Source organism: Pleurodeles waltl, chromosome 7, assembly GCF_031143425.1.
Source record: "Pleurodeles waltl isolate 20211129_DDA chromosome 7, aPleWal1.hap1.20221129, whole genome shotgun sequence".
In the NCBI taxonomy this organism is placed as follows: Eukaryota; Metazoa; Chordata; class Amphibia; order Caudata; family Salamandridae; genus Pleurodeles; species Pleurodeles waltl.
This window is the reverse complement of record NC_090446.1, coordinates 1,433,098,361-1,433,124,010: the sequence shown is the minus strand read 5'-3', so window position 1 is coordinate 1,433,124,010 and position 25,650 is coordinate 1,433,098,361. Positions and strand designations below refer to the sequence as shown.

At 46.4% G+C, this 25,650-nt stretch overlaps 1 protein-coding gene across 1 annotated transcript in view; it reads right to left on the bottom strand.

The window, feature by feature from the left end:
* LOC138247427 (putative methyltransferase DDB_G0268948) overlaps positions 1-25,650 on the bottom strand; it is a 354,679-nt gene that overhangs the window by 229,679 nt on the left and 99,350 nt on the right. Inside the window, exons 3-4 of the mRNA XM_069202058.1 lie at positions 24,635-24,795; positions 8,939-9,152 (exon numbers count right to left, since the gene is read on the bottom strand). Coding sequence (XP_069058159.1) covers positions 8,939-9,152; positions 24,635-24,795 — 375 coding nt within the window. The remainder of the gene's footprint in view (positions 1-8,938; positions 9,153-24,634; positions 24,796-25,650) is intronic.

The window sequence follows — 25,650 nt, the reverse complement described above, 5'->3', positions numbered from 1 at the left end:
TACCACTCTCTAGAGATGAGGTCTGGGAGCCCTTCCATTGGGAACCCTCGCTACACTCAGGATCCTCTGGGTACTCCCTAAGCACACTCCCTCCCTGGGGATATGTCACAAACCTTTCAAAGAAATTCAGAGATCTCCTGAGGTCCCCTTCTACAGGCAGCCCTCTGTCTCTACAGAACCCCTCTAATTCCTCCTGCGTGTAAAACGGCAGGTCCTCTAAATCAAAGGTAAGCCCCATCTTGAAAAAGTACAAATAACTCAAATGTGACAGCAACAATACCCAAGCGTGAGAACTGAAAACAGGAAAAATGACCAAAGAGAGAAAGTTAAGAGAAGCCAAACATGTGATGGTCTAAACGCAATCCTTGTAGTGAAATAATGAGTCACAATGGTATTGTGCTAGCGCAAGTCCTATCCTCACCGCTGACGACCAATGTTGGAAATGGGGTTTCTGGTTGGCTAGGGTATGCACCTCAGCCAGGCAGAATTTACCCACTCTAGTCAGGGCAAGGGTGTTACACGTCCTAGATAACCCCTGCTCACCCCCTTGGTAGCTTGGCAGGAGCAGTCAGGCTTAACCCGGAGGCAATGTGTAAAACATTTGCACAACACATACACACATGTGACACAATATCCCCACCACAAAGGAAACACAACACCAGATTATATGAAAATATACTGTATTGTAGACAATGCAATTATCAGACCAAACATCACAGTCTCAGAACTATCCTGCTACCTTAGCAGTTGTCAGAACGTTACACATTAGTTACTCTGCAAACTAGCAGTAGTCACACATAACACACAGGTTACTCAGTATTCTGCAACATAAGCAGTAGTCAGGAAACACGTTATCACATTAGAACACTTGTTATAAGAATATCATAAAACGCCCATAGTAGGAACATTAGAAAACATATGGCAAGTTAGGGAAACATATTAGCAACTCATGCCCATGAAAGGAACATTTGCCCATATATATAAAAACATCATCACACATCAAAAACAGGTAGGCAATATATCAATCCACTAAAGTCTGTAGGAAGAACTTCTGAGATATATTGTCCCTGCAAACAGTACCTGAGTTGATGAAGGCACCTCCGGTGCCTAAAAGATGAACAATGGGGCCCACGGTGCTCCTCTGCGCAAAACGGGGGCCTCTGGCATCCCTTGAGGAGAGGAGGGCGGCACGCACCTCCCCTGTACAATGGACAGGCCCCTCCGGGGACCGTGATAACTGGGGGCCCCCCTAGGCCTCCACCGGCCCTCTCGAGGGGGGCCCAGGTCAGGGAAATCCTTAAGGGAGGAGGGGGCGCTATGCACCCCCTCCAAATTGAAAACGGGCCCCTCCAGGGACCCGCGAACTCCTGGGGTCTCCCCGGGCCTCCACCGCCCCTTACCAGGGGGGAGACCCCCAAACAGTGCCACTGGCCCACGAGGGGGGCCCAAAAGAGATCCCGCAGCGCGGGTGAGCCTCCGATGAGGCTGCCGCCCCGCCCGCATGCGCCAGGAGAGCCCTCCGGGGCCTGAGCAGGCGAGGGAGAGGCGTCCTCCTCTCCCTCCTGCTCTGATAACACTCTGGCCCAAGACTGGGCCTGCCGGTGCCCCGGGGGTGCTCTTCTCAGCGATCCTTACCCCGGGGACACCGCTAGGAGCACGCTTGCTCCGGATTCTTCAGCTTTGTTTGTTCTAGTGCCCTGGGGGCACTAGAAGGTGCGCTGCACTCGCGCCTCCAGAAATGCAGCCTCCCGGGCTGCGGCGGTGATTTCCTTTGGCAGCAAAATAAATAAAGTGACGCACCAGCAAGGGGAAGCGCTTTTAAGCGCTAAGGCAATTCCCTAAGGATCGCTCTCCAAAGCGCAAAGACACAACAGGGGGGGCAGCGCTTAAAAGCGCCACTTTTGATAAAGAAGCGAAGCACTCCCCGTGCTGAGGATAGCTACAAGGGTCAGGGGCCACAGCACCCTGCCCATGGGGAGCAGATCCTGAGGAGCAGGTCCACAGTTGGAGGGGGGCCCAACAACAGGCCAGTGCACAGAGGGTGCAGGCTAGTGGCAAGTCCTTCTCAGTGACCAGGCAGGTCACAGGTCAGCACAGCAGCAGCAGTCCATGGCGGTTCCTGGTGAGTCCTTCCAGTAGTCTGTGTCCAGTTCAGGTAAGTTCAAAACATCTCCAAATTGTGGGGAAAATTCCCCTGTACTTATAGTCAGTTCTTACAGTGTTTTACAATGGTAGGGAGAGGAGGTTCCAGCCAGTTACAGCTGGTTCTGGGAGTGCCCCCTCTCTCCATTCAGCACAGGCTCCAAACATCAGTGGGGGGTTAACAACCCTATTGTGTGAGGCCAGGGCACAGCCTTTACAAATGTAGGTGTGCCCCGCCTCTCCCTTCTCTCAGCCCAGGAAGACTATTCAGTATGCAGATGCACCTCTGTGACACCTCCACCCTCCCTTTTACAGGCTGTCTGAAAAGTATGCACAAAGCACCAACTGTCACTCTGCCCAGACGTGGATTGGAGTCAAGCTGCAAAACACCGGAGTCATAAGCACAGATAAATGCACACTTTCTAGAAGTGGCATTTCTGTGATAGTAATAAAGAATACACCCACACCAGTAAGCAGTATTTATTATCACAACCACACCAAACACGCATACGCTGCCCCTCATAAATCAGACAATACCCTTTACACATAAGGAAGGGCATTTCTAATGCAATCCTATGAGAAGGCAGCACTCACAGCAGTGAGACACCAAGTTAGGCTGTTTGTCACTACCAGGACAGGCCATGCAATATGGCACATGTTCTGCCTTTCTACATACATGGCACCCTGCCCATATTGCTAATTAGGGCGTTCCCTTTGGGGTGACATACATGTAGTAAAAGGGGAGTTCTGGGCCTGGCAAGTAAGTTTAGATGCCAGGTCCCTGTGGCAGAAAACTGCGCACACAGGCCCTGCGCTAGCAGGCCTGAGACAGGTTTGGAAGTCTACTTCAGTGGGTGGCACAAGCAGCGCTGCAGGCCCACTAGTAGTATTTAATTTACAGGCCCTGGGTATAGAGATACCACTGTACAAGGGACTTATAGGTAAATTAAATATGCCAATTAGGTATAAGCCAATCATACCAACTTTAGATGGGTGAGCACCTGCACTTTAGCACTGGTCAGCAGTGATAAAGTGCTCAGAGTTCTAGAGCCAACAGCGAGAGGTCAGAAAAACCAGGAGGAAGGAGGCAAAAAGACTTGGGATGACCCTGCGTAAGGCAAAACGTCCAACAATGATGATTACCAGTAAGTAACAACACATTACCCCCATAGGACCCCCTCCTCCTAGTCCTTACATTAGTGAGGATCTGTCAAGCTAAGACACAAAGACAAAGCATGACACCAAAGATACTTGCTGAACACAACGTTTAATAAAAACAAGCTTTAAGACATAGCTGCATTCATAATGCCAATGGCAACATTATCCACAGAAGCATGTTACGTATTAAGATGATAATGTTTGATAAATGTGTGATGCAGCTGCAAGGTAGCTACCCTACAAATCACCAGGATAAAGATACCTGTTGCCTCAACCCAGGAAGTGGACACAGATCAAGTTGAGCATCCCTGAACATAAGTTGAGGCAGCCCCATAGACTTATAAGACTATCAAACTGCCAAGCACACCCACCTACCGATGGTGGACACAGACATCTTCCTTCCCTTAGCTGATCCCCACAGGACACAAACAGAGCAGGGGAAACATGAAAGTCTTGGGTATGCTGCAGATAAATCTCAAGGGTCCTCCGAACATCCAATACACAAGGAACCAGAACTCCTTCCTCCCCTGGAAAATCAGGAAGATCAACCTCCTGCTGTAAATGGGGTCAGAGGAGACCTTAGGAAGAAAGGCCATATCTAGTTGCAAAACCACCCTGTAGAAACTGCAAATAGGGAAAAGATCTCAAGGCCTCAATTCACCTAACCTCCGAGCTGAAGTAATGACAAACAGGAAGGCCAACTTACCAGACAACCACAGCAAATCAGCCTCCACCAAAGGTTCAAAAGGGGACAATTGGAGAACCTGCTGGAGAGTTGGCAGATCCCGAAATGGAACAATCACTGGAGTGACCAGGTGACAAAGCTGAAAACTCCACCATAGCTTAGCCACCAAAGGAGCAACGCCATCCATCTCAACCCCCGAGCCCCAACAGACACAGATAGCTGCCAATTGAGCAGCCAAAGTAAAGGGGTTAAGATTGTTTAAAAAAACATTCTTGAGAACCTCAAAACTTTAAATTGGCTCCACAGCAACAGTATCCATTTCATGAGAGGCACAGCACCTGACAAAAGAACCCCAATGCTTATTGTACGACTTAACGGTGGAAACAGTTTCATCTGACAGAGACAAGAAAATGACAGGAGGGGGAACTAAACTGGGGACGGGATAACAGGAGTCCAGACAAACCTGTCCCCGGACAACCTCAGTAACAATGATAACCAAAGATGGCATGGCCAACAAGAAGGGATCAGAAAAACAGGCATCTTCGCCACCCAAATCTTCTTCAGCATCCTAAAGAGGGGAGGGTAATCGGAGGGAAGCCATAGAGAAGGCCCAAGGGCCAGGGGATCAAAAAGGCATCCACTATCCATGTCTGAGGGCACACCACTTTGGAACAGAACCGGGAAAGGACGGCATTGTGAGGAGATGCAAAGAGGTCTCTCAATGGCTCCATGAACTGGAGACAAATGTCCCAGAACAGGGGTACAGACAGATGGTACAGAGATGAAGAAAGTAGTTGAGGCTCAGGCTATCTACATAAAAGTTCAGCTAACCCTGAATATAACAGCTCTAAAGGCCCTGAGAAGTGACTCTGATGAGGAACAAATCAGGGAAGCTAGATGATTCAAAGAGGCACACCTTCCCCCCTTGAGGATTCAAGTAACTGCAAGCTACCTGGCGGTCGGTGTGAACCAAAAGGTATGCGCCCTGCAGCTGAACCTGAGAAAACTGTATCGCCAGCTAAATGGCTGCCATGTCCTGCCAATTTGAGGAGTGGGCACTGTCCCCTGACACTACTGGATGTTGGCCTCCAAGGAAGCTAATGTGGCCCCTCAACCCCATAGACTGGCATCGGTTATTAGCAACAAAGGAGGAGGAGGATGGAAACAGGTCCCCTTCTCCAGGTTGAAAGTATGGAGCCACCAACCCAATTCCTGGATCAGAACCGGAGTGAGAGGAACCAGAGAATCCTAATCTGCACAGGAGGGGTTCCAGTGAGATAACAGATGTTTCACCAAAGGCTTAAGGTGCAGACCATCCCAGAGAACCACAGCCATAGTAGCAGCCATCAACCCCTGGATCCTTGATCAAATCCAAACCAGGGCTGACTGCTTAAGCAATAGATCCAACAGAAAATTCTGCAGCATAGCAATGAGAGCAGGAGGGAGACAAATTACCCCTATCTGAGTGTTGAAAAGTACTGCTGTTAAACTGCTGCCTCTGAGCAGGGACCAGGCAACATTTTGCAGATTGAGCTTAAAGCCCAAGTTTTGGAACATGTTCCTGGACGCTTCCACTACCAGCAGAGCCTTAGGATGAGAGGAAGCAGGACTCAAACAATCATCAATATAGGGAAAAGCTGAGAAACCTCGAAGCTGCAAAACCTCCACAGCTGGAGCCATTACCTTGGTAAAAGTCTGGGGAGCAGTGGAGAATCTGAAGGGCAACACCTGAAACTAGTTCTGAGGCCCATCCACAGCAAATCTCAGGAACTGCTTGTTTTCTTGATGAACATGCATGTGAAAATATGTGTCCTCCAAATACAGGGTTGCCAAAAGTCTCCCTGTTGGATGAGTGAAATAATTGATTGCAAGGTAGTCATCCAAAAAGGATCCAGCTTAACCATTCTGTTCAGAGGTCTTAGATTTAGAATTGGACGGTAAGAACCATCTAGATTGGGAATCAAGAAAAGGGTTGAGTAGAATCCCACGCCCCTCTCTGCCTCTGGCACCTCGATAACAGCACCCTTTGTAAGCAATTTCTCCACCTCTGATAACATAGCAATCTTCTTCATGATGTTTCCTGACAAAAAATGAGTCCAAGGAGGAGGGCCCTGGAATGAAATCCGATACCTATGACTGATGACTGACAGGACCCACTGGTCAGAAATCAAACTAGACTATATCAGTCCTGGAATACACAGAGTTAGGCTCCTTTCCCAGCATAGTCACTTCTGATCAGCCCCCCAGGACTTGTTTGTTAACACAGCCCCCAGACCCATCCACAAAATGGCTGCAAAATGAAGCCAGATTCCCTGAAAATCTGCTTATGAAAAACCTTTTTTCTTTTGCACAGACTGAAAAAGCTTCAGCATTTTTTCTCCTCTGCAGTACACTTCATCACTGTGTTCAACTCATCCCCAAATAGTTTGGGACCTTCGAAAGGCAGTTTATGAATTAAGGCCTTCTGCTCCACCACTAGATGCCATGGCTTTGTCCAGAGTAGCCTACTACCAGCCACCGCTGCACCCTGCCGAGGAGGAGAAAGCCCACAGGGTATCAACTGTGACATTAGACAGAAATTGGCCCAATACCTCCGTCTGAGCCCTGTATTTCAATAGTCATGAATCGTGCACAGGTATTGGAAGTACTCTAGTATATGATAACCACAACTTTAAGTAGATTTGGACTTCGTGGAAAATATCATCAAATTCACCACGATTCTACCAAGGAGAATGTCATAGTGAATAGAACACTTGTCACTAACAGATAGGGTGATCTGAAAGTGAAGAATTTAAATGTTGGCAAGGCATATTCAGCCTTTTAGCCTTCAACGGTTGAAAAATTGAGTATCCAAAACTGGGAAATAATGCTATATTTTAGTTACGGTACATAGACAAGTCTGCAATGCTAAAAAGCGAACAAAATGTTATTACTTTTGTATTATGTTATATTCCAATAGTATTTGTACAGCTCATATATTTCCATTGACTAATAACTTTTCATGGGCATATCTTATTAAGTACCAGCTGTGTATTAAAACCACACATGAATAAGGGTGCAGATATTCAACCTATGGTTTTCTTCACCCCATAGTGTGAGGTATTCAAAGCACTACCTAACTCAAATAAGAAATTGTTACCTCGGAAGACCTTTTTTTCACAGCTCTGTTGACCAGGCGAATAAAGAGTTGGCCTTTTAATTCCTACTTTACGAATGTAGAACAATTTTGTACTTTTTAAGCTAACTGAACCTCCCCTATCTTTACAGTGCAATCATACTAATAAGGGAACCGTAGCACCATTTCTGATCAGGGCCGCTATACCTTTGATAGGACCCACACAAGTTAGCAAGCCTACCGTATCATGTCATATGTTTTTATGAGACCCATGACCTGCAACATGACTTACACTGGTCACGTATTCAGTTTTATTTATGGGTAATGTGTATGGCGCAGGATGTTATTCATGTACTCCCTTTAATACTCCAAACATTTTCCTTCCTAAGTAGAAAATAAATACTTTATCATTAAATGGCAAGATTTGAGACCTGTTGTAAATCAATAATTCATCTCTGCACAGTGGAAGGACTACAATTCTTTTGAGCAGCTGTATAAAGCAAGTTATAATATATGAACAAACAATAGCTGCAAACATATAGGCCCTCATTCCGACCCTGGCGGTTTGAAACCGCCAGGGTGGAGGTTAACGGAAGCACCGCCAACAGGCTGGCGGTGCTTCCACGGCTATTCTGACCGCGAGGGATCCGGCGGTTTCCCGCCGGATTTCCCCTGGCCCAGGGAATCCTCCAGCCATGGGGATTCCGACCCCCTTCCCGCCAGCCTGTTCCTGGCGGTAAAACCCGCCAGGAACAGGATGGCGGGAACGGGTGTCGTGGGGCCCCTGGGGGCCCCTGCACTGCCCATGCCACTGGGCAGTGCAGGGGCCCCCTAAAAGGGCCCCACCATGATTTTCACTGTCTGCTCTGCAGACAGTGAAAATCGCGACGGGTGCTACTGCACCCGTCGCACCCCTGCAACTCCGCCGGCTCCATTCGGAGCCGGCTTCCTCGTTGCAGGGGCTTTCCCGCTGGGCCGGCGGGCGATCTTCTGGAGATCGCCCGCCGGCCCAGCGGAAAAATCAAAATGACCCCCGCGGTCATTTGACCGCGGTGCGGTCTCTGGAGCGGTTTCCGCCCGGCGGGCGGCGCCCGCCGCCCGCCGCCCACCGGGCTCGGAATGAGCCCCATACTGTAGCTTATGGCAATGGTGCTGTATCAGCTGCATTCGGGGCTTCAGTTGTTATTAGTGCCACAAAGGCAGATAGATTTATTGACTGATTATATCTACAGAGGTTTCAACCAACACCGCAAAGAAAGTTTTTGAGCTGTGTTGTGTGAAAGGGAGAGCTGAATTGTCTAATATTTATAAAAATATGGCGCACGTCTGCTCTCGCCTAGCGCTGTCCTAGCACCAACGCAGACACCCTTGCTTCATGTCACAAGGGCGGCTGTCTTGTGGTCAGGATAGATTTAGTAGAGATATCTAACTGCACAAAACTATTCTTTGAGGTGTCTTCCTCTATACAAGTGTGCTGTTGAATCCAGCTTCCATGCAAAGAAGAATTAATGAGGAGAAAACAAATGTTTCTCCTTGTTACACCAGCCCTGAGTAAGCAAATAACTGTGGTGCAAAACCATGTCTACAAGTCTGTAGATATACACTTGAGACAAAATGCATGGGTAGACACACCAGAATACCCATGCTACAACCATGACCCATGCGTTTAAATCCTAAAATAGATTTTGTGCCAGGGCTGCACTAACAAAGTGACACAACCTGACCCAAAATATTAGTAAATCAGGGCCCAAGTGAGGAAGTTAAGGCTTGTCTCTCTAATTTTGGAGGCCTCCACTTACTTTAATTAATTGTATATTAATAATTGTTTAGGCATTCACCTCCATGAAAGCATCTGTTGCATGTTGAGAGCAATCCTTATAGCAAATATCAAGATGCGGCTTCACAGAATACATTGCCAGGCAGCCATTGGGTTTGAGCACACGATCCACTTCTTGTAAGAACTCCTCCTGGTTGAAAAAGTGAGCAGCAACTGAAGCAGTAATCAGGTCAACAGATTCATCTTCAAATGGCAGCTTCTCCGCAGTGGCAACTCTAGGAAAGTGAACAAGATGTGAGTTAAACTTTTCAACCAGAATCCAAAAAGACATACAATGCAAAGGCCCTTAAAAAACAAAGATTGAAAATAGATATTTCTAGAGCTAATGCAGATAACTTGTAGTGATGAAGTGAATCCATAATTGGTTTTCAGTTGTGATGTTAATATAGGATCCTTCGCAAACTTTCATTGTTCTTGATTTGTACATGTATCTATGTTATCTATTGAACTGAATTGATTTTCATATCATATAAATATATTTTTAATACTTAAAATACACCTTGTTACACCATTTTATTAATTTGAGGAATTCATTGTTTGTTAGTGATTGGATTCACTTATATTCATTTATATTCAGATGAAACTATGCAAGTTACGTCTTCAGGAGCTCCTTGTTTGATTATTTTAGTCTTTACCCAATCTCCTGGAGCATTATTGGGTAGCCATATTGTACTTACCACTGGAATATGAAATTCAGCATGGAAAAAAGCATATGAAATTAGAGATTCTTCTTAAGTCAAACTAATGCCAACTGCTATTAATAAACTGCGGGGCATATTTACAATGCTACTGCAGCACAATAACACCACTGGAGTCCCACTTTTCTGATGCTCTGGCAGTGCAGTATGCTCACTCATATTTACAAGGCCACATAAAGCCACCTTGGTTTAAATGCATCAGGTTCCTATGCCACCCTAGGGGTGGCATAAAAGTGGTGCAATAAGGAGAAATACCTTAATTTCTCCTTGTCATTTGCAGAATGCAACACACAAAGATGGAGGAAAACGTTATTAATGATTGTGTAAGTGCAATCCCTTCCTGCACATAAAAATTCATCCCTGAAATGCAGGCACTCTTGCAGCTTGCAAGGGTGCCTGTGTTGGCACTAGGCAGTCAATTGTGCACCACTGCAGAGGAAAGTGCAGGGATCCATCATATTTCTGTAAATATGATACTTCCCTGCACTTCCCTAAAGATGCAGCGTGGCGCAGGAAGCTGGCTTGCTGCACTATGCTGTCTAATTTTCTTGTAAATGTGGACCTGCATTTCTCAAGTTAGTAAAGTTAAGAAGGGGTCAATAATGTCAGTAAATTTACTTTAGCTCAGAGCTGAAGTAATCCCAGTACCACACATGGCGAACCACTGGTACTGCAAGAGGTTTCCATAGAAATCAATTAAGTTAGTAAGCTAAATTATATCAAATAGCTAAAGAAAAATATTATCATTCACTCAATCAATCAATCAATCAGTTTTTGTATAGTGCAACTACTCACCCGTGAGGGTCTCAAGGTGCTGGAGGGGGGGGGGGGGGGTGCAGACAAAGCGGCTTTCGAAAAGCCTGTCTTGAAGTTCTTCCTGAGGATGGTGAAAGATGGTCTTTGTTTGAGGTGCAGTGGTAGGTTGTTCCAGCTCTTTGCTGTGAGGTAGGTGAAGGGCCTTCCTCCAGCTGTGGTTTTCCGTATGCATGGCGTGATGGCCAGTGCTTGCTGGGCGGAGCGGAGGAATCTGGCGGGGGTGTGGAAGGAGACGCGGTGGTTCAGGTAGGCCAGTCCGACGTTGTGTATGGCTTTGTACGCGTGGGTGAGTAGCTTGAAGGTAATTTATTCAGGAGCCAATAAAGGGCCCTCAGATGCTGGGAGATATGTTCTTGGTATGGGAGATTGTGGGTAGGTCTGGCAGTGGCGTTCTGAATGAGCTGCAGCTTTTTGATGTTTCTCGTGGTGGTGCCGGCGTAGAGAGCATTGTCGTAGTCAAGCTTGCTTGTGACTAAGGCGTGGGTGACTGTCCTGTGGCAGTCTACTGGATCCATTTGAAAAATTTCCAGGGATTGTGGAGCATGTGCCAGCAGGAAGAGGTGACCGAGTTTACCAGGTGGGTCATAGATAGGGAGGAGTCAAGGAGGATGCCTAGGTAGCGGACATGCTCAGTCGGTGAGGGCTGGGTGCTGAGAGATGTGGTCGTCCCATTTTGAGGTGGCATTTCCAAAGATGATGTGCTCTGTCTTGTCAGAGTTGAGCCTGAGGCAGGTTTCTCTCATCCAGGTGGTGACAGCTTCCATTCCCGCATGGAAATTCCTTTTGGCTGTGTCCGGGTCATTGGTGACTCAAATGATGAGTTGTGTGCAATCGGCATATGACACAATGATCATCATTATGACATTGGCGGCAAATCCTGCTTACCGCCATGCCGGCTGCCGCCAATATAATGCCGCCGCAGTGGATAACCGCCAACCATATTATGACACACACATACCAATCCATCACTATACAGCCACACGCACAAGTCTGCCAGCCCAAAGGTCAGCGATAAACTGGCGGTAGCAAAACCCATATCGTTACGCCAACAGAACTACGCACACAGCATTATGACCCACGAATCACCTCTGCGGACATTCAATGACGGTAAACCATTGGCGGTACATACCACCGTGCTCAAAACACACACACATAAACAAAACAACACTACATTGGGCAATTCAAACTAAACACACCTGACACCCATACACACACCACACCCACACCACTATAAAACACATTCCCACAACCCTTTATGACTAGAAAGAATTGCCACCAGAGAGAGGGAGCAAGAGCTCACACACAACCTGAGCCACATAATACCATCACCTATGCACCATCCACGTACCTTACAGCACACACCCCAACACATCACCCCACACACCCTCACCCATACCACACTCATGGCACCACAATGACACCCCAGGTTCTCTGAGGAGGAGCTAAGGGTCATGGTGGAGGAAATCATCCAGGTAGAGCCACAGATATTTGGATCACAGGTGCAGCAGACATCCATTGCTAGGTAGATGGAGCTATGGCAGAGAATCATGGACAGGGTCCACACCGTGGGACAGCACCCCAGAACAAGGGACGACATCAGGAAGAGTTGGAACGACCAATGGGGGAAGGTATATTCCACAGCAGCAAGACAGCAACTAGCTGTGCAGTGGACTGGCAGTGGACCCCCAGCTACTCCCCCACAATTAACAACATGGGAGGAGCAAGTCTTAGCAATCATGCATCCTGGGGGCCTGGCAGTAGTAGGAGGAAGACTAGACCCTGGTAAGTCAAATCATTATTACAATTACCCCCCACCTGCGTGCCATCACAAACCCCCACCCATACCCTCACTCCCATCAATTCACCACCTCCACATACTCCACCATCACAACCCATTCATCCCAATACCTAGCCCTGCATGTAACACCAATGCATGGACAGCCCTCACAGACCTGCATAGACACCTATCACCACTGCAAGCACACAGGAGAGAATCCCCTAGCCCACCAAATAGCTACCCACTCAAAGGCAAATCTGCCAGGGCAACAACAACCATAGAGGGCAACACACCCATGCACATTATGTCACATGCAGAAACAATATCACTGGATTTACATCCCCACAGGTCCCCCAGCCAATGTCACCGGAGAAGAGGTGCCAGCAACATCCAGTAACCCACAGAAGAGGCCCACAGTGATGACAGCAGCTCTGCTCGCCTGGATCTGGATGACCAACCTGGCCCATCAGGGATCTCCGGACAGTCGGTTACCCAGGCACACTCTCACACCACCACAGAGCCTCCCCCCTCAGGAAACACCACCACAGCACCCACCCAGCGGGCCCATACCTCTATTCCCAGGACACGTCAATCAGCAGGGTGCCCACCACTACAGGGACCCCAGGCCACCCCACAAACACAGGACGATCAGGGGGCTGGGGTCAGTGGCAGCGGGCCCACGGTTCAGGGGACAGAGGCACAGGAAAACAGGGAAGCTGGGAGGTCTGCTGTGCGACAGAGTGAGGACAGGCCCAGGGAACCGACTCTCCAGGAGGCACTCACCCGATCCTGCGAGCATACCACCATTCCCAGGAGATGATGGGTCAGATACTGGACAAGTTGTAGGAGAACAAGCGGCTGTAGGAGGGACAGTATCTGGGGATCAGGGAGGACTTGAAGGACATCAACACTACCCTGGTCTCCATTGCAGGGGTGCTGGCAGAAATGGCCAACACCATGAGGGAGGCAGTGGCACCCCACCGGGCCTCTGCCACTAGCCAAACAGATGAACAGCCCTCCACCCCTGCTGCCGCTAGTGCACAGGAGGCCCCACCACAGGACCAACAGGCAACCAGCACTCCTCCCCCTGCAGAAGGTGAACCACCCCACAAATGTTCCCTGCATTTCAGGCAGAAGCCAGAGACTATTGCCAAGACCCCGCCAGGAAATAAGACTCTCCTGATTGTTACCCTTGTGTCCCACTCTGTCACCTTGTCCACCTTGAACTGCCATTGCTCCCCTTCCTATGCCCCCTTGGACAATGCACCTGTGATACAAATAGACTGAACTCCAACCTGGACTTTCCTCCATCATCCCCCCAGCCCATTGCACATCCCTCTCTACCTCTTAGCACTTAAATAAACACCCTTTGAAAAAATACAAGTATGGAGTATGTCAAATGATTTAAATATGTTTTCGTTTAACAAGGTTGGAACATTGAAAATCAACTGATCAGAAATCTATACATAGGAATAACCTGTAGTTGGCTGGTGTCAACACACCAGGAGCGATAGTGGGACCCAATTATCTGCAAATAGAGATGCCAAAGGCTACAGTGAGTGGCCATAGACGTTGGAAAATCAGCCTCAGAGTGACAATGTCAAACACAAAACTGTCAATTAAATGTGAAGTAACACTGACTTATCTGTGTGTCATTGGAAGCATTGACAAATTATTGCACTTCTGTTGTCCTCATCCTCTGCCTCCTCATCTTCACTGTCCACACAGTCCACTGCTGCCACACGGCCATCGCCAGCCTCATCCTCCTGCAGAAAAGGTGCCTGGCGACGTAAGGCAAGGTTGTGCAACATACAGCATGCCACGATGATCTGGCAGACCTTCTTGGGTGAGTAGTACAGGGATCCACCTGCTAGATGGGGGCAACAAAACCTGGCCTCTGGAGATGAACCATCACATATGGGATGCTGCTATTCCTCAGGAGAAAGACATCATGTACAGATCCAGACTACTTTGCATTCATGTGGGAGATGTACTGGTCCCCAAGGCACACTATCTGCACATTCATGGAGTGAAAGCTCTTTTGATTTCTGAACACCTGTTCATTTCTCCAGGGGGACAAAGGCAATATGTGTACCATCAATAGCTCCAATGATGTTGGGGATATGTCCCATTGCATAGAAGTCAGCCTTCACTGAGGCCAAATCCTCCACTTGGGGGAAAACAATGTAACTGCTCATGTGTTTCTCAGGGCAGACAACACTCTGGTCAGCACTATTGAGAACATTGGCTGTGACATCCCTGCTGCCATGGCCATTGTCACTTTGAAGGAGCCACTTGCCAAGAAATGTAGCACTGATAGGACTTGCACAAGAGGGGGTATACCAGTGAGCTGACAGATAGCTGAGATCAGGTCTGGCTCCAATTGGGCACAAAGCTCTTGGATTGTGGCCCTATAAAGTCTGTAGGTGAGGATAATGTGCCTGTCCTCCATTGTTGCCAAGTCCACCAGGGGCCTGTACATGGGAGTGTCTCCATCTCCTAATCATCCCCAGTGGTTGTAATCTGGAGGGCAAAACGGTCAGCAGCTGGTCATTTTCAAACACATCCTCAGAGTAAAATGCATTGCATGTTGTGACAGAAACAGTATGTTTATGTGTAGTCCCTAAATGTGCTTATGTCTGCTGTGACGCAGTTATGTGCCATGGCCTGCCCTTCCCCCTGAAATGGCGGATGCCTGTCCTGTGTGGATCGACAGGTGGAAATGAGGTAATTCTGCTGATGTTGTGCGCCGTTGCAGGAGGTGGTCGAGAACCTTCGTGCAACTCCTCATTGGTCATCATTGGGCCCTATGGGGTACAGTAGCCAATGGTGATGTACGCCAGCGGTGACGGTACACACCACCGTGGACGTGACTGCCATTTTCTATCTGTTCACTCACTTGCTACCTGACCTTCAACAGGAGAGGACCTACACTGCAAGTGCTGCTGTGACCTATGTCTGGAAGCGACCATGGCTCGAGTCTCTGAGGAAAGGGGCCCAGCCTTTACTGGTGGATGGGGTCCTACCGCAGTACTGATTGCTTTATGGGCCTCCAGACCAACAGGCGAGTACACTGTGTGCACGATGCATGGGGCATGAATGCATGGAGTGCTGTGTGTGAAGGCCTCGTGAAAGGGGGTGCTGGGTGAGAGGTCCTGGGCAGAGTGCTGCATGTATGGTAGTCAATGTATGTGCGTAAGGGGATGGGAGGGATATGGTGGGCCATGGGTGTAACAGGCCGGACGGTATGACTGATACCTTTTTTCTATGTTTATTTGTCTGCAGGTCAGCGGCCATCAGAAAAAGGGTATATGGCATGCCATCGCCAGTCGCAAACGGTGGGAGGACCTGATACACTGGGCAAGGAAGACGGCGGAGGCACAGCTGGGGATGGCCTCCCAACGAGGAAGGGGTGCCTGTCGAACCCTGACCCCCCCTAATGTTCTGCATACCGGCGGTGGCCTATCCGGAGTTGGATGGGCACTTGAGGACATCACAAGGCCTCCCCTGTGTGCTAGGCGGCAGTACTCACTGTGATCGTTGTCACCTACGTTGGTATTCCTGGTGTAGGAGTAGGGAGACCAGCATGGGGAACACCTGCAGTTCGGGCTCCATGGCGTCGTGGTCCTTCCTTGAGCCTCCAGAGGTGAGTCTTTTGCCTGCTGTGTACTGTTTCCGCCGTGCTTTTGATGGCGTTGGTACCGCCCCGAAAAGGTGGGGATTGGTATTGCATAATACAGTGGGCGGAACCTTGTCTTCCGCCTGGCTTTTGGCACTTACTGCCACGGTGCTTGTTGCTACCGCCATGGCGGTCGGTGTTTTAAAGTGGCTCTCTGTGTTGGAGGTTTCCGCCGTGGTCATAATTCAATTTTTTTTACTACCGCCCTGTTGGCGCTATTACCCCTGCTTTATCACCGACCGCCAGGGTTCAAATGAGGGCCTTAGTAGCTTTTCCTTCAGATCCGCTACTTTCCCCCACAGAAGTCTGTGTTTGGTGGTGTTGCCTTTAGAATCTCTGAACCCATTCTGGCACCAGTAATGCAGGTATTCATTGAAGGACTGGGCACAGTAGTACGAATCACAAACAATCAGTGATAACTGTGCAAGATCCGTATGTTCCAGTGCCATCACCAGAGCCTTGTGCTGTGCAATCCCCTAGGGTCTGTGTGAATGTGTGTTGGGGACAAAATTTGTTATCCTCCATATAGTTGCTTACGACTGCGCAAGCAGCAGAGTATTGATGTTTTGTGCCAATTGCAGGTTGCACTGAGCCGTCAGTGTACATGACTCATTAATATTGATCAATAGGTAGTGTATTTGCAGAAAATGGGTATTCTAGTTCATGGTGCATGATTTGTTGAGTTTGTAATTTTGGGTCGAAAAAGTAGTCTACATCAGTGGCCGTCAAAGACGTTGGCCATTGAATTCAACGTGGATGTAATGCTTTAGCGTCTGGAATGCTGGCTTTGGTAACACCCTCAAGGGTTAGGCTTGGAGAAATGATAATAATGCATTTGCCTTGAGCTAGGTCTTTTATTAATGACGGCCATCTGAACAGCAGTGAGAATTTTCTCAGTGGGAGCAAAGCGTTGTTCCGCTGCTGAATACAAGTGTGATTTGTATCCAATCAGGACTGTCTCACCCTCACTGAAAGTTACATAGGTGAAACCAATGGCACCAGCAATTACTCTGATGACCAGATGTGTTTTGTTGTCCCTTGTGGTGTTGTGCTGCAAGCATGTCTGTTTGCAAAGCTCAGAGAATGTGTGTGTGTTCGACTGTCCAAAATGTACTTGAAAAGTCGGGACGTATTAAGTCATATAAATGTTTTATGTGTGGTGCATAATCAGGAATGTAAGTTCTGCCAAAATTCAGGAAACCCTATAGGGATTTAAGTTTTTTAATTGTATTGTATTTGGATGTTGTAACTGTGCGCATTTTTCCAAGAGTTGTGGCGCTAGGCTCTTTCCTTCACTTGATAGCTCATATCCCAGAAACAGGACGCTAAGGAAGGCTATTTTTTTAGTTTTTTTGAAACTGAGTTTGTAGCCAAACTCTGCAAATCCCACAACAATGCAGGCTACTCGTCTTAAATTTTGCAGCAATTCATCATCCGTGAGACAGATATCATCTACATAGGACAATGCTTCTGGGTCCATGTCGTGCAATATTGAAGTCACACGAGCTGCGAACAGTCCTAAACAACAGATTCTGTTCTGGGAGCATAGTGTGCTGAAACTGGGTAAGTCTCTATTATCCAGTGCTATATTTTGGCAGAAGAAACCATTGGAAATGGCCAGTGTTGTTTTGTATTTTTTACTCACTATGTTCGTCATGAATGCTGTGCTATGTGCATTTTGTATAGCATATGTTTGTGTATGACTGTCTAAATGTCTATAATTTAAGACTATTCTGTATGAATGGCCAGTATAGCTACTGGGAGTAGTGGATTATTCATGGGTGAGACACAGGGTTTGATTACGCCCGGGTACTCAAGTTATGTGAGGATTTCCCTCACGGGTGCTTTAGCATCAGGTTATATTGGATACTGGGGCTGTGGTTGGGGTTGATTTTTAATAGGGATTACATGATAGGGAAAATCTTTTTCCCATCCTATATGGTTGCGATATAACGTGGGTGCCTGCACCAAAATGCCCAATCGATGGTGTAGGATTCTGCAAGCTCCTCGGGAACAAGAGGCGAGAAAGAAGGTTTGATAACATCTTCCCCATATGGGCAAGTATGGACAAATTCAGGCAGCCCATCCCTTTCGGCCAGAAGAATATCATATGTTTACGACACAGTCACAGAAGATTCCTTCGAGTGTGCGCTCAGTGTCTCCTTCTAACTGCAGCGTTACTTTATGCACCTTATCATGCGTGGAGACACGCATGTCCGCCATCTCTACTTGAAAGAAGTCATCAGTTGCTTTCACCTCCAGATCCTCTAGAAGATTCCGGCGAACTATTGTGACCTCTGCTGCTCTGTCTAATAGCGCTAATGCACACCTCTTGTTCTTCAATAGAGCCTTCTTCTTGAGTGGCATGTCGAACTGCAGCCACTTTTTTCTTTTTGAATTGTGGTTTTTGTTGGGGAAGTTTCTCTTCTTTTTTAACAGAAACCTCTGTTGAGCGTTGTGATTCCTGTCTCGGTTTCACCTACTCAGTTCTTCGCTCTCACCGCCCACCTCTCACACTGTGTTTTTTTTTTAGCCCTGAAAGGAACGAGATTGACGTATATCATGATATCTGTCAGGTGTTTTTATATTATCTCTATTTCTGAAATTATATCTATTCTATGGGGTCTCCATATGCGGAGATTCTCCCCTTTCTTTTTTAGGTTTTTGTTGTTTTTTTTATCCCGGCATTTCTTAGTACCATCGGGAGCTTGCTTGGTAGAATCTTTAGTAGATTTACCTTGTAATTGTGGTTTTGTTGATCTGGCCCCCAGACTATCTCCCCCAATGCTAGAGAAGGTCTCTGTGCTAATCTTTTGCAGCTCACGTTCTTGATCCTGTGGAGGAACGACCCGGAGCCACATGTGCACTGCTAATGCGACTGCTTCCTCTTCAAGGTTACTTAATGTAATTGAGGGTACTGTGGCAAAATTGCCCATTAGTTGCATCCCCAAGTCCAGGGCTGGGGCAGCCCCGTATCCATCTTGAATTTGTTTCAACACTTCCGGTAAGATTACTGTGTGCGGTAGTATGGATCGTGGCAAATACTGTGCCCCATGTATTACAATTATCTACAGTGGGAACCATCCCAAATGGCAAGCACGTAGTTACTATTCTGTGTTTATCCTGAGGTCCCGTATGGGGAAATACTTCTTCCAGTGTGTTTATTTTTTGAGCTAACCAAAATGTAATTTCTTCTCGTTTGGCAAGCACCTTACCCATGACTGAATGTACAGTTGCAGGTTTAATGCCTGCCATTACTGCATGTGGTTGCACTGGTGCAGCACGTTCTGGGTTTGTGTTTATTGCTTGCATTACAAACTGTAATAACCGTCTGTATATTGCCGTCAGCTCAACGTATAAGCAGCAGACTTCAGCTACTGTTAAGTTCGCTGCAGCAGGGTGAGGTGTATAGGTGGCCAATAAAGGCCAGGTAGGACCATCATTACTTAGAGGACCTACCCTAACGTGTAGAATTGTGTGGGCTACGGTGCCATCAAGCCAATTATTATGTTCTTGGTAGGATAGCGGTATCTCTAGATATGCATATGCTCTATATTGTGCAGGTACATTTGCAGGTGCATAGTGCTGAAATGTATTGGTGTTCCCATCAACTGCTGGAAATGTGACCCAAGAATATAAAAGCTCTGCAAATGTGACTTGAACCCCCTGGGCCTTTAGGCCATGTGCCAGTAAATGTGCAGTAAGTGGTGGTCATATATTGACTGCAATTGCTACCTGTTGTGGATTTGTCATAATAATAGTAAGTTTTGTTCAGAGATAAGCACACCAAATGGGGATTATCCTTTTAGAGTTCAAGCTTGAACAACCTACAGCATTAGTTAGGTACTCCCTACTTAGCTGAGGAGAAAATCCTCAATACCACGGACGTCTCTGTATATAGTACTGAGGTGTCTTTGTATGTAGTGAGAAAGAGATACTCAGGAGGACCCCAAAAAAATTAGAGCTTGACCAAATGTTGGCGGCGCCATGTTGCGTAGGCTCTCATTATTCTGAGTCTAACCCACTACAGGTGACACCTGTCACCCCAATCTGGGTTTCTGGTTCAGGCTAACTAGCAGTGCCTTATCTCTCCCCAAGAGCAGGGATGATTGGGCAGTGGAGCGCATTACACAATTGACTCCTTAGGGAAATCGTGGTCACTCAGATCTCATCCGTTTCTCTCAGTTACATTAGTCTCACTTATACAAGGACAAGCAGAGGCAGTATATTTTTCAATAAGGTTTTAATAAAGCAACTGCATCTTAGATAATAAAGCATGTACTGCAATAATCAGGACGATAAAGCATGACAGAATTAACATTGTGACAAGGAGAGTAAAGCATAGAAATAAAGCTACCATATTGTCACTAGTGCCAATAGACTAATTCCTACCTAGGCTATGTTAGAGCGCAGCATGTTAAGCTCTAGTCCTGCCCTTCACGTTCTCCTGGGAAGACATCATCCCCTATACCTGAGTGAAGGCCTGAAGTCTGCATAAGCAGCTGTACCGAAGCGTTCAACAATCAGCATACAGTTGTGGTCATCTGGCTGGAATCTCCCTCTAATGTGTATAGGACAGGAAAGTGTTGTAATAATAAAACAGCTGATGTTTTGAGAAAATCTCCCTAAGTAAGGATGTGTATGTTTCTATGACTACCAGAGACATAAGGGCTGATTCTAACCTTGGCGGACGGCGGAGGCCGTCCGCCAAGGTTCCGCCGTCAGAACACCGCAACGCGGTCGAAAGACCGCTGCGGTGATTCTGAGATTTGCCCTGGGCTGGCGGGCAGCCGCCAAAAGGCCGCCCGCCAGCCCAGGGCAAATCAACCTTCCCACTAGGATGCCGGCTCAGAATTGAGCCGGCGGAGTGGGAAGGTGCGACGGGTGCAGTTGCACCCGTCGCGTATTTCAGTGTCTGCTAGGCAGACACTGAAATACTTTGTGGGGCCCTCTTACGGGGGCCCCTGCCATGCCCATGCCAATGGCATGGGCACGGCAGGGGCCCCCAGGGGCCCCGCGGCACCCCCTACCGCCATCCTGTTCCTGGCGGGCGAACCGCCAGGAACAGGATGGCGGTAGGGGGTGTCAGAATCCCCCATGGCGGCACAGCAAGCTGCGCCGCCATGGGGGATTCTAAGGGCAGCGGTAAACCGGCGGGAGACCGCCGGTTTACCCTTTCTGGCCGCGGCTGAACCGCCGCGGTCAGAATGCCCTGCGGGGCACCGCCGGCCTGTCGGCGGTACTCCCGCCGACCGCCGGGGTCAGAATGACCCCCATAGTGTTACCATGTTTACCGCTAACCTATCTTACTGCAGCCTTGAGAGAAGCCCCTAGTAAACAAAATATCTTGTGTAAGAATGCAGAGCTGGCCTAGACAAAGAACAGCTAGATAGAGAGAAATAAAACAAGACCGCAAATGTGGCTATTGTTAAAATGATAAACGAAGCTGAATAAAATATATCTAGGTTAAAGTGCACAGCTGCAGGCCTGGTTTTGCTAAATTAATATGCTTGGAGCCACAACTAAAATGGCTACACAACAACCCTTCATCAGACAGGCTAGATTGTATCCAGTGGCACACCAATCAAAATATTGTGTACAGTTTTAATGAAACTTGCAAAGCCCCATTTTACCTTATTCATTTATTCATCAGCATCCTTTCTAACCCCTGTTAGGCAGATTTGAGAAAATCTACAAAACTGGGACAAACTTCCTAACTGGCCCCAGAGTGGCAGAAAGACACTATTGCCTATTCTGAGGCGGGGGCATTGGTCAATGGCAGGATTAGTGTCTCATCCTTTTGTGTGCTTTTGATTTATTGTGAAATCCCTGGCCTTTATTGGGCTTTCCACCCCCCTAGTAATGCAGATTGGAACAAACCTCCTATCTCTGTTGCACCCTTTTTCGGATGGTGGCATGGACATGCCAATGGTGGGCAGCCCTCTCATCTATGTGTGTCTCTTGTTTCATAACTATTTCCTCATGTCTAATGGGCTTTCTGTGCCCCCTTTGGGAGGCAGATTGGGCAAAACCACCCATCTGCCCCCTCTTTGGGGTGAGGGCAGGCCATGCCCATGATGGCCAGCTCCCAACCCTGTTTTTCTTTAACAGAACCATTCCCTGGTATCTAGTGAACTTTCTGGCCCTTGTCCATCTCAGGGGTGAGGATTAGGGCAAACCTCTAAATTGCACTGGTTCTATGCTCTTCCCCAGCAGCCTAAGCCAAAACATTTTTAAAAGGAATACCTCTGATGGAAGCACTAGAGGGTGTTTTCCAGCCCTACGTAGTGTCAGCCAGTGACCATCACACACACTAGGGAGCTAATGTGAGCGTCGGCCATTGGCCAGCATTCCCACTAAAAGGGTTACACATCTCTAAACAGTGTATTGTAGCATGGTAACACTACAGCTTAGCCTGCAGTGACAATTTAAGAGCCAAATATGCCAATGGCATTTGTAAATCAGTTGCAAATGTTAGGGAGAAAGCGAGTGCATTGAAAGGTTTTTAGCAGCCTTTAATGCCCAGAGAAACAAAAGGTCAATGATTAGGTCCATTAACATGAAAATCAAGGTTGTGGAAACACAAACAAAAGAGGATAGTAATAGCCAAAATTATGAGATAATTTTTTAACACCCCCACAGAGCGTGAACTATGCTTGAAATGATATACATGCATGGATATTGTTATAGGAGTTTACAAGGATATTTTATTACCATCATTTCTTTTATTATTATGTTGTTTCAGAGAATTCTATTTTTTTAAAATTACTATTATTGCCTGGATGCTTTGCCACTACCCATACTTCCTGTGCTCATTACACATGACTTATGTATCATACCATTTGTTGTTAGGTCAACACCATGTACCTAATGCTCTGCATCTAGCCCCTGCCACAAATTATGAAAAATTAGTATTCATAAAAATTTCATGTAGATTTGAGGATTTATTTCATGTTGAATTTATGTGCCTAATATTAATTTGTGAGTTCATAAAACCTATTTTTAGAAAAAATGTATAAGAAAAGTACAAGCAGCAGTCTGTTATTATCATCTAGTTTATCTCATTTTGGAACCAAGCACACACGAACTTGAACTTGGCTGACTACAGGTTGGCTCCTCTCAGACTTAGACTGGTCTTGTAAGCACAGGCAGGCTACTCATACCGAACTAAGCATGCAGTGAGATATTTTTCCTCTCGCATTAGCAGACCTTTAGTTACTAATTCTAATTAAAACAGACTCAACAGGAAGGGAACAAATAGAAAAAAAATGTTACCTCTCTTCATAACATTTATTTATGTCCATTCATTGTCCCCAAATTATATGGGATATTTGCAACCATAATGTTACTTGTTGTATATTGGTTTGTTTTCTTTCCAAAGTGTTATTTTAAAGTAGCTCAGCTGACTTATTTATGTGAAAACTCAGGGAAAAGAGTGAAGTGGCCTAAAGAAATGCCTGATGTCTCTGGATGTACTTTCTAAATATTTTTCCTACCTAGAGGGTAAGTTAGTATGTCTTCATAACCTTTAATCTAAGGGACCTATAAGACTGGTACACGACAAGAAGTGTTAGTCAAAGGATGTAATGTAATAATGTATTAAGTGCTCAGTTCATTAAAGCCATTACACTAAAATTCAAATATAGCACTCATTTTGCATTAAAAAAGGCAGACCTTCAGATCCTAAAGTGCAGGGTATCCCGCCTGCCCCAGTGCTAAAAGGTCATTTCAACGATACACGTCCAATATGAAAGCACTGTCAGACGGACACTTGAGTCTGAAAGTGCATAACAGTTTTAGCTACCATTTAGTTCTAAATTGTAAGGTCACAGAGTGCCTATGTTGTTGTTTTGGCGCCATGATAGAGAGCAGCGACATGTGCCTTGCGCTCTTGGATGTTTATAGCAGTCAGAGCTTGCTCCACTCCCTACAAATATCTCACCGTTTGGGCAATCGATTTTTGATTATCTGAATTAAGACAGCTTAGGACCACATGTCTGCACATATGAACCCCATGTTGTACCTATAATGGGAGCAGTAGCCTGCGGCGATCCCTCAAAGTGCTGTTGCATAATGAGAATATGTGAGACACAGTTTCAGGTGCTAGCCTGCAAAGATGACAAGTCCCATCTTTTTGAGGCCCACACCATGGGCTCTCTTGTTTACCCACTGGGAGGACCGCCAAGCGATAAAGCAGATATTTTCTCTTAATGCAGTACCTTACGACTTCTCCCGGGTATGGCTGGTGGCCAGGGTCTTATAGGTGATTAAAGTCATTTCATGTGAATGCTGTGTCCTAAAATAGATTATTTATCTCCCAAATCTTCAGTCTGTTAACTTTTTTTGTGAAATAAGGATATTCCACTTAATTTAAAGTTCATCCACTGTCAATACACTATAAAGTCCCACCAGTCTGAAGAGACATCAGCACCTGCAGAAGATGGAAATCCTTGAGAAACATTTTGCCTCATTGCAGCAAACAAATATTTCCAACAATGTCCCATAAGGATGTAGCTGCCATTTAGTTAAATATTTCGGTTTTATAATTTTGCAAGATACAATTTTTAGCAAAATCTCCCTTCTTTCTTGCACCTTCACTGATGTAACATGTTTGGTGTTGCCGTGATCCAAGTATGAGGAACACTGAGATAATTGAGGTACAACGTGGATGAAAATAAATGTTTACACTTATTAAGGAAACCCCTAAAAAGGTTTATGCTAACTTACAAATAGAACACATTGGGGGGTGAGACAACAGATTTGGCCTCTTGGATCTGAGCATCACTGTGGTCGATTCCAAACACCTTCTGGAAGTGAACAGCCAAGGCACGTGTGCTTTCTCCTGTGCCACAGCCAACATCAACTGCCAGGTTAAAGGGTCTGCCTTTCTGAAAAAATAAAATAAAGTTTAAGCAGGAATGCCACAGATTGGTTCCTTCCATGCTGAATGTACATATTTATATATCACTGATGTTCATGGCAAGTGCCGTTGCACATCTCTTTCAACTTTCATTGACAGAGGTTCAGAAAGTCTTCGAACACATTTCCTATTCCATGCTGAGGACCAATTTGTCAATCCTTCTAGAGACTAAGATGTGCCAAGATGTCAAGATAGAGGAGTGAGAGAGTATTGCAGATGTCAGGATACCATATCATAGGAACAAAATCCATCATAGCAGACTTCAGTAACAGAAAATCACAAATTCTACAAAGTTGTGAGGCACAGAGAGAACTCCTTCAGGCTTCCTCTTTGTTATGTCTAATGACATGTCTAATTCCATTAAAGACTCATTTGTGGGGTACATGTTTGTCAATGTGGGTGGTACTCTATTGCTTAGCAACAATGCTCTCTAAAGCATGGAAGAGCAAACTTGTGTTGCAATCTTTTGCACTGCCTCTCTGTTGCACTGACTCTATACTGGGACCTGGAAAGAAATTAAAGTAAAAGGTGAAATAGCTAAACTGAAATGTTTATAAATGGGATAAACAGATAAGCAAGACATAATAATTATAACACTAATTTATCAAATTATATCCACAACAAAGAGGGCATAAATGAGCCAATGAGGTACTCACAGCTTTTATTGCAGGGATTACACATTACACTTTCAATATGAACCTACATACTCCTACTTTTAAAACATGAATTGTATTATTCTTGTCTGAAACATCATCAAAATATTAGGTTTTATTTATTACCTAATTCTGCATTCCCTCCCATGTGAGTGCACTACACAAATACA